Raw genomic sequence first — 20,102 nt, 5'->3', positions numbered from 1 at the left:
TATATGAAAAGAGTTCTTTGTTCATTGTAAAGTAGTATGACTATAATAGAGCCAAAGATACAGAGGGACGTGTTGTGTAACTTGAGTCAGTCAGCACAGGCGATGCATGATTCTTCTACACTATTTAGGAATGGTTCAAAATGCCAGCTAACAACCTAGTCCTCCCATTCTCCATTGTTGTCCAATCCAATGCATACGAACCATTGTCCTGCTCCAGCCCAGCATGCCCATCATTCAACTTTGTTGATCCGATGAGATTTGACTGAAAAACGCTCAAACACAGAAACATCATCCAATATCAGAAGAATCAAATTGGTAAGTTATTTGTAAACTGCCACTTGATAGCCCATTCCTTCCATTCACCTTTGTTTCCCAATCCAATGCATGTGAACTATTGTCCTGCTCCAGCCCAGCATGCCCATCATTTAACTTTCTTGATTCGTGAGGATTTGACCAAGTTACGCTCAAACAAAGAAGTAGCATTCAACTTCAGTTCAACTCACTTGATTTCACAGCTCTTCCCACTCTCAACTTCTTCCCTCTTGCTCCCATTCTCAACTGTTGGTGCATTCAAGTACAACTCCCCCCTGCAAACGATTATCCTGCTTCAACCCATCATGTCCATCCTACGATTGTCTTGATCCGATTGTCTTTGACTGAATGGCAGGTGCATGGCGTGTACACTCTACTGCAACACCCGTTGACACTTCACCTTCTCTTGTACATTCGTCGACCACAATCAAACGTAACAGCATTCATTCCAGCAGTTGCTATTAGTGAGTTCTTCACTCCATCGTCCCAAACAGCGTTCGCAACCTTATCATTCTACTACAACACACCTCTTGCACGCCCTTTTGCCACCACCAAACGTAGCAGCAGCTACAGTTAGCGTGGCTTTACTCTTTGGCTCTTGCTGCAGCCTTTTTCAAGCGAAGATCAGATAGCCATTGTATAGAAGCAGCTTTATTTACTTGTAGTAACTTGCTTCAATACATGTGAATTTGTACATATGAATGCAGATACATTGGATAGAAGGAATTGGGGTGTAGACAACGTGTGGAAAAAGAGTGTATCTATTGTCAACTTGACCATTATACTTGATGCTATGACCCTGAACGATTGGTGAATGCGATTGTCGTACCCTCCACCCTATTCCATAGCAGCTATTGTCCATTATCCTTTGTTCAACCTATCAACCATGTATCACCATCATCATCCAACGCCATGTTTCAACACGCCATGGATATGATTCGTTACCACGCATTCAAATGCCACCTCACATCCACCCATTCACATTTGCAAATCGATGTACCTTCCCCATTGAAGCAACTTGTCGTACCTCTCTCTCTATCTCTTGTGCATAATAATGTTGGATTAAAGGCTACCTTTAACGAATACGAGATTAGGCCGCCATTCATTTCTAAGTTTCTACAACGTAATGAGCCCTGAGTTAGACCTCGTTGTGTATGAGCATTTGATGCATTGTATTTTAAGAGGACATACCTACTTGCAAATGCGATGAAAGGAAAGGGAGAAAGAGAAAGGGTCTGATCGACCCATTGTGTCTTGAACAAAGGTTGTATTCGATAACACGTAGCTCACTACCCCTTTCTTTTGTGATTAAATCATGTCAATAGTGTCGCAAGACACGTTCCTCTTTGCGACTTAGGTCTCGTAAGATAGTTACTCTACTATTAACATACGGCGGTTGGCTATTCTCGTTTGACATGCTTCACCATCAATACCCGAAGGCAACAATCAATACACATGTACTTGTAAGGTACACACTTTATACATGAAAACATCAAATACATGATGGAAGGAAGATCTACCATTTAAGATGGGGGGGTTTTTTACAACTTTTTTTGTTGAGGACCAATGTACGCCGGATGAACGATATACTCAGTGTCGAGGTCTGTGCGCTTAAGGCAAGTAAGGCAAACGCAGATATTCTTTTTGCCTACAACCATTTCGAGTCGCCTTGGAAGCGGACGCACTGTGAGTGGTGGACATACGAGATCACTTGCTTTGGTACCCTTGGGTGGACGGCCACGTCGTGGAGTTGCTCCTAAAGTAAATGGCTCCTGTCGATAAAGAACATGTTTTGGATGCTCACAATACCCCATGCGTGCATTTGATGTCTTTCTTTTTGTCCCAATCACAGGTACACAAGAGGTTGTAGGCGTTGGCAATCGAGACTCGGGTGTATCTGACCAAGAGGAAGATGCCAACAGCGTAAGCATGTCATCCCACAAGAATTGTTGTACTTCAAACGACGATGTCATTTTGCCCTGATCTGCTACCCTTTTGACAAAGCCATGTCTTTTATATTGAACTAAACGTATCAACGATTACCTGATACCAACATGTAAATGAAAAAAACTCTTTGTATCTCTCATATCATAAAATGCTCATAGCCACGTGAGTCTAAGCTTGTTTGTATCCTGTCGTCGGATTTCTCTTTGTTTTTATTACTTTCTAAAAACGTCGTAAATACATGCGTGATTGTGGTGTATAGATGAATGTGTGATGGTGTGTGTTTATCTTGTGAAGATGAGGTCAAATGTCAACTTGTTGATCTGTGTATGTCAAAGAAAAGGGGTAGGAAGGAATGATTAGTGATCGTGCCATATCGAATGATTGCATCTACCTTACCTCTTGGGGCTCCTCAGCAAATACTTCTTCACCATCCTTCTTCTCTGTGATATCAAAGACAGGCTTCTTGATAACCTTGATCATGATAGCAGTCTGGTTCTTCATAACGCTCTCAAGCTCATGCTCAGGATCGTTGGTTAATCGGTAGTACATGTTGATTTCATCCGTGGGCAAAAGACCAGCCTTCTTTCTCAAACGTTGGACACGGTTGATCACTTCACGTGCAACACCTTCTTGTTCGAGTTCGGGATATCGTTGCACATCCAATAAGACAAGCACATCACGATCAGTGTTTGTTTCATAACGAGCATTCTCTTGATCAAAGTAACGAACAACCTAATAATACAAGCTCCCTTGAGTCACATGGACTTTTGGATTTTGAGAAAGAATCCTTTTACTTACATTCAAGTCCTCGTCAGTGACCTTGATACCATCCACAACCATTTCCTTGGCGCGGACAAACTCCTTGACTTGCTCGCTGGTAATACCAGGCAAAGCCTTCTTAACCTTCATAGCATCCTTCTTGAGCTTTTGACCAAGCACCTTCCAATCAGCCTCGGCTCTGTACTTGACACCGAACTTGTCTTCATCGGAAGTGACCAAGATTTCACGAACGTTCAATTCCTACATGGGAGAATAAAAAATTTTGATCTGTTAGTTTCACGAGCCAACATGACATTGCCATTTGTTTACAAAACAAACATACCTCAACAATGTAGCTTTCAAGAGCCTTGATGTCCGCGTGATACTGAGGATCAGGATGGATCACAACAAGTTCCTTAAGAGGAGTCTAGAAAAACCATGTCCGCGCGCGCATAATCAGCTACAAATGTCATGGGACACAAATAATAATGATCGTGTGGTCAATTGCCACGTTACCTACCTTAAGGGAGATGTTCTTCTTTTCACGGATGGTACGACCAAGTTCAATAACAGCTTGCATTCTGCCGACAGCACGCTCGATCTCGGGATCAAAGTATTCTTCACGAACAGTAGGGAAGTCAAGGAAGTGAACGGAGCGATCATCAGCGACATTGTCGTTCTTTGGAATGAATTGCTTGAGAGTTTGGTAGATGTTCTCAGTCAAGTAGGGGGTGAAAGGAGCCTAGGTCATCATCTTTATCAGCACAACCATGTCATTTTCCTTCTCCCAAGCATCCATTTTCACATACCATGGTCAAACACAAGGTCAACAAAACTTCGAAAAGAGTGTTCATGGCTTGAGTAGCGTCTTCAACACCATTTTCACCCTATCAATATCACATATAGAAATGAGCCATAATGTAATAAACATGCCACATTCAAAATACTCACCTTGAGACGCTTACGGTTGAAGCGGACATACCAATTGGTCAAGGTGTCGACAAGCTTGAGAAGGCGGGGCACAACAGTGTAGAGTCTATAGGCACCCATCTCATCACGAATGAACTTGATCAATGACTGGCAACTGGCAAGCACCCAGCGATCCATGACATTATCGGACTTTTTGATGTCATGCTGATACACAAAGTCGAGATCGAATTCCTTTGAAATAGAGTTGCATGAGTAAAAAGGATGATGATGGAAATACCAATGGATGTTTTTACCTTCTTCAAGACGGCAGTTTGAGTGATAAAGAACTTGAAAGCATTGTACCAGGGCAAGAAGACCTTGGAGATGATTTCCTTGACACCTTCCTCCTTGAACTTGAGAGTCTCAGCACGCACAACAGGCGAATTGATCAAGTACAAACGAAGGGCATCAGCACCATACTTGTCCAACACAATGCCAGGCTCAGGATAGTTCTTGAGACGCTTACTCATCTTTTTGCCATCGCTATGGAAACAAGGAGTTAGCTGATAGTGAGCATCAATATTTAATTTTTCAACTTACGCTGCAAGAACCAAGCCGCTGACAATGACATTCTTGGCAGGTGGTTCATTGAAGAGGTGGGTCGAAAGAACGAGCAAAGTGTAGAACCAACCACGAGTTTGATCAATACCTTCCGAAATGAAATCGGCAGGGAAAGCGTTCTCAAACTTGTCCTTGTTCTCGAAAGGATAGTGTTGTTGAGCATAAGGCATAGAACCAGACTCGAACCAGCAATCAAAGACTTCTTCAATACGGCGAAGGACACCACGTCCAGTCTTGGAAGGAATGGTGATGTGATCAATGCTAAAAACACACCAATAGTGTAAGCATATGCATACGATTGGTTCTTTTACAAAAACCCATACCTCTCACGATGGATATCAGTGATGGGAGATACACCACTAAGCTCCTCCAATTCCTTGATCGAGCCAACAGCAACAATTTCTTCCAAATCATCGCTCACCCAAAGAGGGATGGGGGTACCCCAATAACGGTTACGAGAAATGTTCCAATCACGAGCGTTGGCGATCCAGTTGGCAAAACGCTTCTCCTGAACAAAGGATGGCACCCTATTCCAAATAGGTTAGCACCATTGAATTTGTCCTCTCCCCCAAAGGTCATTATCATCATCATACCATCGCATCTTTTCATTGCATCCCAAAATCTTGTCAACAACAGGTTGGACGCGAACGAACCAAGCGGGAATGGCACGATAGATCAAAGGTGTATCAGATCTCCAGCAGAAGGGATAACTATGCTTCATTTGGGATTGCACAATCAAACGGCCACGTTGCTTCATGTCCTTTTGAATACCCTTATCGGCATCCTATGATATTGCGTAAATTAGTTATCAGCACAATGAATACACCAAACAATGAAACTAACCTTGATGTATTGGCCAGCGAAATCAGTCACGGCCTCGGTAAAGCAACCCTTTTCATCCAAAGGACAAGGAAGGAAACCATCAGCATCAATGACACCATGTTCCAAGCATACACGGTAATCGTCTTCACCAAAGGCGGGGGCGTTTTGGACAATACCAGTACCCGAATCATCAGTGACATAGTTATCCACCATGACCTTGTAACCCTTGCCCTTGAATTCCTTTTCAAAGTATGGGAACATGGGCTCGAATTCCCAACCCTTCATGTCGGCACCCTTATAGCGTTCGAGAACAGTGAACTTGGCCTTCTTGGGGTCCTTGTAGAGAGCATCAAGACGTTTCTCCAAAAGAATGTAGTGGTTGCCTGTCAACTCATCCTTGATCTTGACGTATTCGAATTCAGGATGTACAGTAACACCCAAACAGGATGGCAAGGTCCAAGGAGTGGTGGTCCATGCAAGCAATTGAGTGGAGGGGTCGCTCAAGAGAGGGAAACCAACAACGACTATTGAAACAAGATACAATAAGTATATGACTCTAAGTATGCATTCACCTAAAACATACCTGCAGGGTCATTGACATCCTTGTAGTTTTGAGACGACTCAAAGTTGGACAAAGGAGTGTGGCAAGCTGTCGAATAAGGCATCACCTTTTGACCACGATACACCTGGCCCTTGTCGAAGAGCTGCTTAAAGACCCACCAAACGCTTTCCATAAAGGTAGGGTTGAGCGTCTTGTAATCATTGTCGAAATCAATCCAACGAGCCATGCGTTCGACGGTCTTTCTCCATTCGCTGGAATATCTCATGACAATAGCACGGCATTCGGCGTTGTACTTGTCGATACCCATCTTCATCACATCATCACGGCCCTACAACCTATCATAAGTTCACATGTCATCTTGACCTCTTTTTTCCTTCGTTGACATACCGAGATACCAAGCTTCTTGTCGATTTCATACTCGACGGGAAGACCATGGGTATCCCAACCGAAGCGACGTTCCACGTGATGACCGGTGTTGTGAGCATAACGAGTAACGATATCCTAAGCATTGCATCAGCTTATTGTATAGGGTGCCATGCCTATGGATAACACGCGAGCACACATACCTTGATGGTACCAGCCAACAAGTGACCATAATGAGGAAGACCAGTGGCGAATGGTGGACCGTCAAAGAAAGTGTATGGTTTCTTGTCCTTGTTCAATTCCAACGACCGATTGAAGGCATCGATTTCTCTCCAGAACTGAAGGATCTTCTCTTCCTCCTTGGGGAAGCTAAGTTGTAAACATGTCTTAGTCATACTCGCGTTGTTGACATTAGAAGAGTTGACTCTTTACTTGAATTGCCCAGATACTGTAGTAGCAGTAGTTGTAGTAGTAGTGGTAGTAGTAGAGGAATGCATGAGTGAATAAAGAGGTATCGAAACAATGTTGAGCAATATATACCATCAGCAAGCGAGACACTCATATTCCAGGTGTTGTCAAACCGCGTCAAGAAGTACTGACACAGATACTCACTTGACCAAGATAAAATGATTGATGACTCACAAACACTGTCACAGTAAGCCACCACATGCTCGCTACTATGCCGAACAGTGACACACACACGATGCATGAACCACCTCGTTGTGCTCCCTCAGCAGGCTGCGGTTAATATCAAAAGGTTACTTCATAAGAATTCATCGTGAGTCATATTGTGCTCTCCCTTTCAATATGTCTGCATTGTCCAAATTTCATCTATCACTATCATTCATCCACCCCGCCACACCCAAAATCTATATCCAGTAAATTCCACCTTCTTCCTTCACTGCTTACCCGACAACTCGGATCAGCATCATCAACATCCATATCTTTTTTGAAGGAATTGCTTACTTTGATGTCAAAGGATTCGGTGTGGCCCATCCCTTTTATAATAAAACCATATGCATTTCTTGCAACAGCTATGCTCGTGATTTAGCGTATCGTTATTGGATGACATCCGTATTACGCATCATCATGCAAGGAGACAATCCTTCCCATGACAGCTAGTAAATGACAACCCGTTCTTCCCCAATCCCCATTGTCAAAGCCGACCCCATGTATGGTTAAAATGACCCCTCATGCTTTGGTGTTGATTACGCATTGTATGGCAAGATGAGCAAAATTCCCATGTGTTATTGGTATTAGCAAAGTGGAGGAGTGGTTATCATCATGATGTAGGTATGAGCAAAGCAAAGCAAAGCAATGATGTGTGTGAGAGAGAGAATGCATATTGCATTGTGAGATTAGGGAGTGAGTTTGCTGATTTTGATAAGCTCTTTTTGTGGAGTTGAATGAATGACGTCTTTAAAGAAACCACTCAAAGGACCTTTGGATTTCTTTGGAACCACGTTGGCGCCATCGGCAGTCAATTCTCCACTCTGGCGTGCCGTAACATACTCCTCACGAGTCATAGAAGTGAATCCCCACTTGCAAGAGACGACCACCTTTTGTTTACCAGGGATTTTGAATTTAGCACGTCGAAGAGCTTCCATGGCATTGCCCTTGTGTTGGTCCTTGGTACGGATTGAAAGCAAAGCTTGGCCAATGTTGACACGAGCAACAAGTCCGATAGGCTTACCAAACGCATGGCGCATTCCCATCTGCAGTCTATGCATAAAGAATCGTTTAAACAATGAGCATTGTTTATGTATGGGATGTATTTTCTTGTACCACGTTACCTGTCAGCGCCAGCACAAGACAACATCTTGTTCATGCGAATGACATGGTATGGATGTACACGTACACGCAAATGGAAAGACTCTTTGCCGGCTCTTTTGACCATATACTTGTTGGCACAAATACGAGCAGCTTCCAATGCTTCGGATGATACTTGTTCATGTTCAAGGGAGACCATATGGACACACGTAGGGAGATCATCGGCAGCTGCTTTTTTGCGGCCCGTGTCAAAGATCTTGATTTTGGGATCGGGAACACCTCTGCAGTATTTGCTCTTGGGATAAGGCTTGTTCTTACAATAGCGATAACAGCGAGCGGGTCTTCTTCCCATGATGACAAGAAAAGAGGGAAAGGAAGTGAATAAAGCAATGAAATGACATGGCCCTTTTTTGTTATGCATTAGAATCCATTATTAAAAGCACCCCAAAAGATGAATCGCTGTTGATCCCCGTGGTCGTTCCCAACCATTGGTTCTCTCTCTCTCTCCCATTCGTATTGTCAATCATCCTTTTTTTATGCGAGTTTTGATTTATTCGAACATGCTGTTGGAAACATTTATTCGCGACGGCCACGGCCTACATGCAGCAATTGATGATAAGCAAACTCGTTATGATAATCATAACCCAATGATCCACAACCAACTTACCGAAACCACCACGGAATTCAGGCTTGAAGTCACCAGAGGCACCTTCCTTGCGGCGGTAGTCATCACGATCACGACGACCACCTTCACGACCTTCACCACCGACTAGATCAAAAGCATTGTGGATGAGCATGATGAATGAATGATATCAAAAGACAAGACTTACAAGCACGACGGGGAGCAGCAGGACGAGCAGTCTTCTTCAAAGTAGCGGGAACAATCTCTTGGGGCAAGTGAAGGTCTAATAGTAGCATAACATCATAAGCCATGTGCGTCTATAGATCATCCATGACATCCCATATAGAAAACATACATTCACGAAGATAATCAATACCCTCGTTGGTGAGAGTATAGTAGTACCACTGCCACGAGAACTGGGTCTTGACAAGGCCCTTGGAGGTCAAGGATTGCATAATCTTGATGACTTCAAGGTTGGGAACGTCAATTTCGGGGTGCTTGGCCAAGTTGAAGTCCTTGGGAGCAACAAGAGCACCGTCTACATGAAGTGCATGCTGTCAATATCTCGTTTTGAACGTCGAATTCACACGCTGTCGTTGTCATGTCGTACCCTTGAAAAGAGTCTCGTAGATGAGCTTGCGGTTCTGCTTCTGAACAAGCATGTTGTATAAGTGTCCCTACTAAAAAAGAAAATGTACGTTGTCAGCTACCCATCCATTCATCCACGCCACTCCGTTATCCATCCATCCATCATCTTTATCCATTCTTTTGATATCTAATCATCCATCTGCCGTATTCCAGCTTGTCCTTATAGCCATCCATCTCCCTTGCCTTCCATATACTTACAGTCGTCTGCTGAAAGAGGGTGTCTCCAAAGCGATTTGCAAGGACTCATACACCCACACAGCCGACAGTGCACTGGCCCAGATTCATTCCCCGCATACTACATGTCAATCAACACTGTAAGTGTTCATGCATTTATCCCTTTCCTTAGCTTGGTTGTGTGATCATTTATTCGCTTTGTGATTGCGTCTCCCTCTTCTATCACTCTAAATTTGGTTTTCTCCAGCTACTCTTTCGCAAATTAGCCAACTTCCTTGTCATCCTTAGGTGGTTTTATCTTCATCAATAAACGAGTCTTCACGGCATAAAGATGACGTCTTTAAATGGGTAGTGTTTTGGTGGATGACATCTTACCAATCCTTGTCATCTGAACTATATAGGGATATCAATAGCGACCTTTCTCAATAGGTCTTGAATACTATATACACCAATTGATGGCATCCTTCCTTAAAGAGGCAATAGCACACTCATACTGTTATAGGATACGCAGTAGCAAAAGAGTATTGTCATTAAAGTAGAATATGCATCCATTTATTCAATGATTGTAAAAGAGACAACAATGATGGCTAGTGTCACATGATTGGAGATCCTGCAAGCAAGCAAGCGGTCTGTTGAAATTGGGTGGAAATTAGCTGCGACGTTGAACCAGCACCACCCACTCCTTTTCCACTTACATACACACACAACAACACAATGAGTATGAATCCAGCAGCACGATCGGTAAATAGACGAGGAACTATCAACCTTTATTCAGCGTCTAACAATGGCATGTCTAGGCACGCTTACCACCAGAAGTCAATCGAGCTTTGCTCGTAAGGTAAACGAAGCGATCTTGCACGTCCATTGGTCCGGTTATCTTGGGACAATCAACTGACGCCTTCCAATCCTTCATAGAAACCTTCCCTTCAAAATCACAGCAGAAGAAATGTACGATGTGTTTGGAAAGTACGGGCCGATCCGTCAAATTCGAGTGTACGTTGACTTTGGAGTACTCGCTATTCGGCAACATGGCTAACGTAAGAGCTTATAGTGGAAATGCGTCTGATACTCGAGGCACAGCATTTGTGGTTTATGAGGATATCTATGATGCTAAGAATGCATGCGAACACCTGCAAGGTTTCAACATCCTGGGACGATACTTGATTGTGCTCTATTATCAACAAAACAAGGTGACCAAGAAGATGAATCTACAAAAGAAGGAGGAAGAGTTACGGGAACTCAAGACGTAAGTGTGTGATGGGGTTGGCATGGAAACGAGATCTGACATGGAGTTGTTTCTAGGCGATATGGTGTCGGCGACGATTAGATCAGTGGATGAAAAGTGGGAATGGATACATACGATTACTACAATAAAGCATTGGCGGAGCACATCCATCATCTTTACTCTCTCTCTCTCTTTTTCACATATTCTGTATACCACGACACACACACACACACACAACACACATACAACATGCGATTATTACTGTTACTTTTATCAACCATCGTCTCAGCTTTTGCTTACATGAATGAGCCCTATCCACCATTTATTATCACTTCACCAAAACCTGGGCAACAAATAAAACGAGGAGACACTGTCAATGTGACCTGGTAATGCGGATCCTACCTCATCTGATTGGCATCGGCTTGTCATTTCCTTTCGCTGACAAAAGAGAGGTGATAGGGAGCTTTCACCTGGTGTACGATTTCCATTATATGGATATGCAGCATCTCGTACTGCACGAACCGTTGGTTAGTGATGATGTGGACGCCTATTTGATTATACACCACTGCTGAACAATGAAATAGCCGGTTTATTACCACCTGATGCATCCAAACACGAGCGCTACACCCAAAACATTGAAACGCATTTACAATTCACTGACTATGAATACGAATGGCTGGTGGACGATGCTGTGACGCCCGGCACGTATCAACTCGGGATTGGATTTTATTATCACGAGGTCTCTCCAACCTTCCACATTATGCCGTGATCACCAGCAAGTCAACATTCTTAAGCACGAGTCTAGATCATCTCCAACATCATAAGAATGACTTTTGAGTAAATAAACATGTCCATGAAATTAAGCAGCAGCAGCAGTAGTAGTAGCATCGGTGTTTGAGCGTGTGAAAGATGTGGGTTTCCTTTTCCCAGCATTTGAGTATCAACCGTAGTGGGGTAAAAAAAATGTTTGTGTTATACCATGTTGACAATGCTCGCGTGCAGAAATAAAAAGTTGGGGGTGAAAGAGCAAAAAGAAAGGAGATACCAGATATGGACAAAGTCACCCCACACTATGCGTGGCGTACATGTACACAAATGCGTGACAAGGATAAATCGTTGCTTAACTATTGGTGCTTCATCTTTTCCTGGATACCCGACAGCTGATGCCTAATGCAGGAAACAAGAACAAAGGGCAGCTGAGATAGAGAGAGTGAGTGAATGAAAAGATGCCTGTACGTACCCCTCCCTCCCCATTATCAACCGTCAACACATCCTCCTCCCTTACTCTATTGGTGGTGGTGGTGGTGGCGACGGCGGGCAAAGGAGACTATAACATCATCAATGTTGTATAGGAGTCATGTACAAGAGGAGGAGGTTCAATGCGGGGACAAAAAGAATACACCATCATTGTTGTGGCAATGCCAAGCTGACGGAACCAAGTTTGACCGTGGAATGATGCAATCAAAGAGGAGCATTGGATCATCGACTGCAATGCAACAATTGCCGCGATAGTGAGCTATAGCATAGGGTACGATATTAAGAAAAAGACACATTTCAATGGGGGAGGAGAGCTATGGTCTCCCTTCAATTGTTTGCATAGCGGATGTGTTAATGAATGTGTGTGTGTGTGTGAGCGTAATGCATTGTGGTGTGGGGCTGGGTTGCACGTGTGGTGCTCCTTGTCGGGTAATCATTGTGACACTTGACGATCAAAAGAAAGGCATAAAAATTGGAGGTACCATCTCCTTCCTTTTTGTCTTTCTTTCCTTCATTCTTCTCGAGCCATGTTTCACCGACCCACCAAACTCGCCTTGGGCATTTCATTTATCACGGCCATTTTGGTCGCTAACATGTCTGGGCCCCAATACGTTTACCCATCGTTTGGTACATCTCTTGCAGCCAAGTTCAATTGGACGGCTTTACAAAATAGCCTTGTCAGCACTGCCAGCTTCATTGGTGTATCATTCTCTGGTCCACTATGTGCTTGGTTGGTTGAACGATTCGGCATTCGTGGGTGTGTATCTATTCTTCTTTTTTTTACGTTCACCTACTACTACTATCGATTTGATGTATTCATCAATGATATGATTCATCTATAGCACATTGAGAATATCGGGACTTTTGGCATTTGCAGGTCCATTCTTGTTGGCACAAACGTATGCTGGTCGCCTACCGAGCCACTTTATCTTATGTGCACTCTACTTGGTCTGCCTTGGTGTTTCTGGTGCCGCTGCCTATCTTTGTGCTTTAGATTCGCAGGTAAAAATCTATATACTTTCGACCCATATCGTTATCGCTGCTAACCGCATTCACACTCACTTAGTCACACAACTTCAAATCTTATCGTGGAATGAGCATGGGTGTCACCAGTGCCAGCTTAGGCCTATGCGGTGTCGTCTTTTCACAAATCGACGACCATTTCTTTACTGATAATGACTATGGCTTATTGATCTTCATGGCCACAGTAATGGCAGGCGTTATGGGCTTGGGTGCTTTTATTCTCGGACCTCTTACACCCAAGTCCGACAACGATCAAGTCCCTGTTAATCATGATGCAGATGAAAACGCGCCTTTGCTTCCATCTACTACCAACCAACGCCCACGCGATATCTCAGGCTTCGAGTTTTTCACTCATCCAGTGGGCTTTTCTCTTTTCATAAGTTTGTTTGTGTGCCTTGGTTTGGGCTATGTTTACCTTGCCAGTATCGGTCAATTGTTACTTGCACTTCCAACATCGGATGCCACAACCTCTTCTCCTCAACACCTACGCAACGTACACGTATCCATCTTTAGTCTTTCCAATTGTGCTGCAAGGGCTGTGAATGGCATCCTTAGTGATGTTCTCAAAAAACGATGGGGCGTAGATCGTCTTTGGATGTTTGTTGGTGCCACTACAGGTCTTTTAGCCACAATGACTTATCTCGTCACCTTTGTATCCACCACTGAAGACCTTTTACCATGCACTATTGCTGTTGCAATCATGTATGGCACGGTGTTTGGTGTATCACCAGCAGCTACCACTGAATTCGGTACCGAGGTGAGTTGAGATCAACATGCATGATGATGGTGGTGTTCTTTATTTTACCCGTTGACTAATAATCTTCCTGCTGTACTAGTCGTTTGCTCGCAACTGGTAATTCAATCATACTTGGTCTTTGCATTATCATTTACTTGAATGCTAATACGTTCTTTAGGGGATGGTTGCTTTATGCACCTGCCATTGGTAGTCAAATCTTTAACATTCTATTTGGTGCCCTTTATGACCGAGAAGCGGAGCGGCAAGGTACTCATTTGTGTCACGGCACTGCATGCTTTAGAGGAACTTTTCTTTTTGGCATCGGTTGTGCGCTTGCATGTCTCTCAGTATTAGCGTGGGCCATTGTCAAAATGCGTCTTTACAAGCCAAACAAATTGCAGTAGTAACGACGACGACTCGACTTTAATATCAAACCATCGCCACAGTACATAGCAACGTCAATTAATTTGATGAATTCGACTCCCCCCTTATTAGCAAGCACATTTGCTACCTTGTATCATATACCCGTATCCTCTCACATTATACACGCCCACCAATGCACCCACACCAAGTTAAATACATACATATAAGCGCATATAGGTCTTGCTGATATCATCAGTCTTGGCAGGGGGAGGGGGAATGGTGATGTGCATGCCCTTGAATCAGGGCTATACTTGAATGAAGGAGAGTAGTCATCCACATGCACAAAAGTGATACAAACAAGAGACGTCTCACAACGAGGAAAACAATCGGTGGCTGCATGCATGGCTAAGGATAATAAAGCTGCAACTGTCGGAGAAAGCATTACACATGTCGCTTCGTGTAGAGCTGTGCCCCGCTCTACACCCATGGTGGATCATCATTTCACTGCCACTTTTCCTTTTTCTACCATGTTCCACTTTATCGATGGTATCAAGCTTGTAGATAGCCACAAGGATGGATCTGATGATGATGGATGCTATCTTCTATTCTAGGCTCCTCATTGTGATCCTTTTCACTCCACCACGTGCATTTCAAATGTTCTATCGTCTTAATCTCTCCATATTTTGCATCAATGTTTTTTCGTTCTTGATCCTTGAATTCTTTTTAAGCGTGTATTCTTTGTTTGGTGCATTCCAACAAGCGCCTTTTACTGGTTTCATTTTCCATCTGGACCCCAAATCATGATGTTGTTTATGTATACCGATCCTGCGGAACAATCTTGAGTACCTTTTCGGTTTCAACATTTCGACACGATACCGCGGTCAGATGGCTCTTGGAGCGAATGAGCCGGCTATTACCCACGTGTGGAGCTGAGGTGTGTAATACATTGCCCTAGCTCATCATTTGATTTGTTCCTTGATTATCATGCCGCCTTTTACGAATTCCGCCCGCCATCGCCGCAAGCTGATTTGCGTCGTGATCACTGCGGGGCAAATGATGATTTTCAGGAACACTGCTCTTCTCATTGGTGCACGTTGTTAGTCTAAGTGAAAACTGCTTGGTCCGTATAGGGGCAATCAAAATGTTTTTCCCAGCAAAAAGAGTGTTACCCTAGCCGGCATTGATATGACATGAGGAGGAGAGGTTCTATTCGGCTGATTACAACCATCTTTATTATCACACATGATACCAATTTAGATGGCAAACTACAATGTTGGTATGCATTGGCAAAATCCTGTTGCCTGTGCACACACGCACACGCATAGTCAAGAAGAGATCACAAGGTCATATCATAAAGATGGATCTCATGAGTATGCGGTGGCACCATAATTGTTCCGAACTCATGGGGCATTGTACCAACAAGCGCTATACAGTATTGTGCACCATGATGGGTGCGTTGTATTCGTCACATGGATCGAGAGGTGATGTTGCTGATTCTGTGAATACGCACATAATAGACCTGGTGTAAAAGGATCGAGATCGTGCGCCCCAACATATAGTCCCGTGCCATTGTGTAAGCCTTTTGCTATTGTAAACATCCATTTCTGCACGACATTGGTTGTCGTATTACACTTGTTGTTGATGCTGCTGCCCTAGCACGGCTCGTGTAGCCCAATGGTGAAGATCTGGATTAGTGTATGGCTGTTTTTTTCCCTTCGTGGTAATGATTGGATTGATGCTTGATGTACGACAACCAGCAATAACAATGGTAGTATATGAAAATGCAGACTTTAGCGTTGAGGATCTTCGGACTATTATGCGAGCCTAATGATTATGAATCTGTGGGGTATACACACGTTCGATGCACAGGTCAAGTGAGCGCCATGTGCGCATAGAAACTAGTAATGTCACAAGAACGGCTCATTTAGTGTACACAAAGCTCGCATTATACACATGTTGATTGACCATGTACTATCACAGCTGCCACCATTGTTGTTACTGAATTAGCCATATGATCAATGGAAGGCTTGATCTATTTGTTGACAATGCCCTTATAAAGAAGCGTGTTTCTTTATTATCCATTGGCTGAAGAAACTTAGCAGCCATGAGATGATTAGTTTCGATTACAACACAATGAGCAAATAAGTCATAGGGGAATGTCGAGCTAAGAGGTTTAAAAATGGAGGCGTATAAAAAAAGAGATCTAGCGGTCCTGGTAACCATGCAATAATGGGATTGATGAGATCGAGATCGTGCGACCATCAATTGGTAGAATAGTAGGACCAATGCTACCAGGGTGTGAGTAAGATTTTGGTTAGCTCCTCCAGTGATCGTGCGCTCCACCGCTTTAGGTATGTTTGGTCAACAATGAACCGCCATGGTGCTCTGCTAGCTCCCTTGTTCATAGGTTTTTGCCCTTCGACTTGCGGCATGTCGTATCACCTAGCCCATCAGGGTCTTTTCAAGAGGTAGCTACATCAAAAATTCATATGAGGATAAGGTTGTTCATTAAGCAACATGGATTTTTAGATCTCACCTTAATCAGAGCAAACTATTGCCATGTCAACAAGGACAATGAAAGTGGGGTAACAACGAACGCTAAAAATCATCACCATATTGAGTATATGGGTAGCTCACAGTACACCATGGCATACTTACATCAACTTGGAGTCTGATGGTGACAGCGACGACGATGATCATCAAAGAAGAGCGAGGAGATGTGTGTGGGAGTGAAATGGAAGATTGTGGGCATGTGAATTCCTGTGCTCACAACGAGAAGGAAAGAATGGTGCCATGTAAGGATGAGAAAGACCAAGTGCAAGTGGTGGATAGTGGTGGGTGTCAAGAATGATTCTAATACGTTGATAGGTGCACACCTTGGCTGCATGATGTTGGCTGCATGAAGCGATCAGCTGAGATAATTACTCAAAGCGAGCGGGTGGTGTCACAAGAGTCCTCCTCATCCTCCCCTTCCATTCTCACCCACCTGCTACAACACCTCTCAAGACGCCAATGTCGCTTCAATCTACACCACAGCAGTCGCCAATCTCGCTATTGGAGATATTCCCTGTTGAGGTCCTCAGCATCATATTCTCCAAACTCCAAACAAAAGAACGGATTGCTTGCACCGACGTCTGTCCGCAATGGCGTGCATTCCTTCTCAATTGGCCCGACATGTGGCGTGATATTTCAACAGAAGGACACTTCAACATTGGTCTCAGCTTATTGCCATTTCGTACGTACATTCGCGGCGAGACTGTACGACAAGTACACTTTGATTGTGGCGAGATATCTTCATGGTACAAGCCTGGCGAGCCTGATACAACGCGGGTGATTGACTTTTTGCTTGCTCAAGAGTGCTTCCATCTGCAGAAGGGTATGATGAATGTAGAGGGATCATTGATGCATGTTGTGGGTATTGATGCTCGATATTATTAGTGTTTATGCGTGCTGCTTTTGAGTCTGAATCGACGTTTTCCAAGTTTGTCTTTTTGACGGGGCGAGATACCATCACTGAACTTGAAATTGATTGCAAGGATCGAGAAATTGCTGCTATGCGTGTATTGGATGCTGTGCTACGCTATTATCCCAACCTTCAACGCTGTGCATGCAAAACACATCGCGACTGGCCGGTTGACCGAGCAGGGCTATTTGAGAACGTGAGACCACATCAACACCTTCAAGAACTTGTCATCCACTTATCAGGCTATCGACCACTTCCCATCGATCGCATCGTTCAATACATGCCAAAGCTACGACGAATAGCTTCAACATCACTCATTTGTGAGGACGTGGATCCAATATTACAACACATCATGGCAAGCTGTCCTGATATTGAGCATATCAATTTGGGTGGCACATTGGAACAAAATCCTTCTCGTATGATCAAGTCATCTATATCGCCTCAAAAAGGACTCAAATCACTCTACATATGCCATCGAAGGCGTTGGCGAGGTATTGGATTGATTCACGTGATGGATCGTTATCATCATACTCTGGAATCTCTTTCAATCTTTGGTGACCTTGGATTACATCCACTCGTGATGGCTCGATTAGCAGCGCTTTCATTTCCTCGTCTTGATACCCTCATACTTGCAATGACAGACGGCGGATCAGAAGCTGTTGACTATAATATCAACATGGCTGCATTTTTACGGCAATCAACACGGCTAAGGCATTTACATCTCGCAAAGTCATCAGCAAACAACATTGTATTCCTCAATGGACTCCAGCAATTATCCTCTCTTCGACAACTCATCATCGACGATTGCACTTTTCTTAGCGACACAGCTCTCATGCAGTTATTATCGCATCAACCCCATCTCACCGATCTCATACTCAAACACACAGCTGCTGTAACCGATGACGTCTTTGAAAGTATTGGCACCAACTGTACCGCATTGAGAAGATTGCATGTCCATAGCCCTGTAAGCACTATTCATGGATTGAAACGATGGATGGATACCCGTGCAAATGGATCATGTAAAAGACTTGAATCACTGGAGGTTTATTGCTCTGCCAAAGATCACGAGGAAATGCTGGAATCGGTTTTGGATCGAATGGGGGATTATGCAAAACAATGGCAATTTGGAACCTTACCACAGCAAGATCGTCAATGCTATCAAATTGTTTTTACACACCACACATGGCTTGCAAAGCGCTTGCAACTTTTCCAATCCTTGTATAAAGAAGTAAATTAAGCAGTGATGCATTTGTTTTCTATTCTATGCCCAATGTACATAATAAACCCCCAGTGCTACCTGTATAAGAAAAAAGTCATCTTGTATCATCTGACAATAGTAAATGATTAGTGACCAGGGTTGCTCGCGTAGCCCGTAAACTTTTGACTTATCATTGACTGGTTTATAAATGATCTTACAATAAGCGTACATATTTGCAGTATTCATTTTTATAGGAACCTGCCGCCCGTTGCCATCTATATTTACAATAAAAGACAACCTCTATAACAAGCGATTCAACACCAGGATCTCCTATTTGGTTTCCAATGCATAAAATGACAGCTACTAGCTCTTTCCTCCCATTCACCATTGTTGCCCAATCCAATGCACGTGAACAATCATCTCCATCATTAACTTTCTTGATTCAAGCTGACCTGGTAGTAAGGCAATGGCTGTGTAAAGTGTAAAATGGCACACACCCTTTTGCTATACGTGAGGATCATTTCTTTTATTTATATGTACCTAATGTCTATCGTGAGGGTGATGACCATGATGGGTGGATGGTGCGTATAGGGGTAATTGAGTGTGCCTCAGTGTAATAGCAGTAGGGAGATTTAGACTTGGGGGACAGCAGCTCCACGACTTGAGACAACGCTTCTCTTCTTTTTCTCCCACCTTTCCTTATTCCATTCACGACATCTCGATCAAGGTAAAAAGTGCTCTTGTTGGCTGTGAGGTGGTAATGTAGTTCTGAACATGCATTGTCAGGGAGAGTGAGTGTGTCCAAGTGCTGAGGAATGAGCGTGGTTGGTGGTTGGTGGTTGCCATGGCGATATTGTTGCTTCCTTTTGCTCGTTGCTATTCCCGCTATACGCTTGGTGTCAACAGGTACATTGAGAGTCCAATGTTGCAGCTGACTTGGTTCCATTGACGCGTCAGCTTGTATAGAGGGCAAGTTTGGTTTCAAGACGTTGGCTGGTTTGGCATTTTGTTTCGGCTCAACTATACTACTACACCATGGTTTTCGGTTTCCAGTAACCAACAACAACGTGTCTTTGTGTATATGGAAAAGGCAAGTGCAATGAAACAAACAATGAAAAGGGCGTTTATTGTATATGTGTGCTAATAATGAATCGAATAGGTTTCTTTGGTCAGGCAATGCAACTTGGGGCATCATCATCATCTCTTTGGGTTCAAGTCCCAGCCTGTATCAAGTGGCCGCTGCGTCGCTCTGCACCAGCCAAGTGTGTCGGAAAAGCTTCTTGGAACGCGTCCAGGGCTTTATAGGCCTGCGTTTGAATTGATGGGTC

The 20,102-nt window shown here is 43.7% G+C and overlaps 8 protein-coding genes across 8 annotated transcripts; 4 read left to right on the top strand and 4 right to left on the bottom strand.

The window, feature by feature from the left end:
- Positions 1–1,853: 1,853 nt before the first annotated feature.
- On the bottom strand, positions 1,854–2,285 carry O0I10_003032 (uncharacterized protein; the record flags this gene model as incomplete). The annotated part of the gene is made up of 1 exon (XM_058483106.1): positions 1,854–2,285. The coding sequence occupies one exon, from the start codon at positions 2,283–2,285 to the stop codon at positions 1,854–1,856; it is 432 nt and encodes a 143-aa protein (XP_058346195.1).
- A 255-nt stretch (positions 2,286–2,540) lies between these two features.
- On the bottom strand, positions 2,541–6,792 carry O0I10_003031 (isoleucine-tRNA ligase; the record flags this gene model as incomplete). The annotated part of the gene is made up of 16 exons (XM_058483105.1): positions 2,541–2,579; positions 2,656–2,991; positions 3,058–3,279; positions 3,362–3,445; positions 3,539–3,760; positions 3,828–3,905; positions 3,970–4,179; positions 4,242–4,470; positions 4,528–4,809; positions 4,872–5,075; positions 5,142–5,332; positions 5,392–5,894; positions 5,954–6,260; positions 6,320–6,433; positions 6,499–6,664; positions 6,728–6,792. 16 exons carry the CDS (start codon positions 6,790–6,792, stop codon positions 2,541–2,543), a joined length of 3,252 nt encoding a protein of 1,083 aa, XP_058346194.1.
- Positions 6,793–7,653: 861 nt separating this feature from the next.
- O0I10_003030 (ribosomal protein L10.e) lies at positions 7,654–8,417 on the bottom strand (the record flags this gene model as incomplete). Its single annotated transcript, XM_058483104.1, has 2 exons — positions 7,654–8,017; positions 8,089–8,417. The coding sequence occupies 2 exons, from the start codon at positions 8,415–8,417 to the stop codon at positions 7,654–7,656; spliced, it is 693 nt and encodes a 230-aa protein (XP_058346193.1).
- Positions 8,418–8,641: 224 nt separating this feature from the next.
- O0I10_003029 (uncharacterized protein) lies at positions 8,642–9,349 on the bottom strand (the record flags this gene model as incomplete). Its single annotated transcript, XM_058483103.1, has 5 exons — positions 8,642–8,661; positions 8,733–8,834; positions 8,896–8,970; positions 9,043–9,225; positions 9,298–9,349. The coding sequence occupies 5 exons, from the start codon at positions 9,347–9,349 to the stop codon at positions 8,642–8,644; spliced, it is 432 nt and encodes a 143-aa protein (XP_058346192.1).
- Positions 9,350–10,223: 874 nt separating this feature from the next.
- On the top strand, positions 10,224–10,836 carry O0I10_003028 (uncharacterized protein; the record flags this gene model as incomplete). Its single annotated transcript, XM_058483102.1, has 5 exons — positions 10,224–10,250; positions 10,307–10,347; positions 10,425–10,502; positions 10,561–10,755; positions 10,812–10,836. The coding sequence occupies 5 exons, from the start codon at positions 10,224–10,226 to the stop codon at positions 10,834–10,836; spliced, it is 366 nt and encodes a 121-aa protein (XP_058346191.1).
- A 147-nt stretch (positions 10,837–10,983) lies between these two features.
- O0I10_003027 (uncharacterized protein) lies at positions 10,984–11,503 on the top strand (the record flags this gene model as incomplete). The annotated part of the gene is made up of 3 exons (XM_058483101.1): positions 10,984–11,120; positions 11,194–11,261; positions 11,319–11,503. The coding sequence occupies 3 exons, from the start codon at positions 10,984–10,986 to the stop codon at positions 11,501–11,503; spliced, it is 390 nt and encodes a 129-aa protein (XP_058346190.1).
- Positions 11,504–12,518: 1,015 nt separating this feature from the next.
- Positions 12,519–14,154, top strand: O0I10_003026 (uncharacterized protein; the record flags this gene model as incomplete). The annotated part of the gene is made up of 5 exons (XM_058483100.1): positions 12,519–12,748; positions 12,834–12,993; positions 13,058–13,771; positions 13,851–13,867; positions 13,929–14,154. The coding sequence occupies 5 exons, from the start codon at positions 12,519–12,521 to the stop codon at positions 14,152–14,154; spliced, it is 1,347 nt and encodes a 448-aa protein (XP_058346189.1).
- Positions 14,155–17,125: 2,971 nt separating this feature from the next.
- On the top strand, positions 17,126–18,813 carry O0I10_003025 (uncharacterized protein; the record flags this gene model as incomplete). The annotated part of the gene is made up of 2 exons (XM_058483099.1): positions 17,126–17,489; positions 17,552–18,813. 2 exons carry the CDS (start codon positions 17,126–17,128, stop codon positions 18,811–18,813), a joined length of 1,626 nt encoding a protein of 541 aa, XP_058346188.1.
- Between the last annotated feature and the right edge of the window lie 1,289 nt (positions 18,814–20,102).

Source organism: Lichtheimia ornata, assembly GCF_029851405.1.
Source record: "Lichtheimia ornata isolate CBS 291.66 chromosome Unknown scaffold00009, whole genome shotgun sequence".
NCBI classification, from domain to species: Eukaryota; Fungi; Mucoromycota; class Mucoromycetes; order Mucorales; family Lichtheimiaceae; genus Lichtheimia; species Lichtheimia ornata.
Note: the sequence above shows the minus strand (reverse complement) of the source record. Positions and strands in the feature narration are given on the sequence as shown.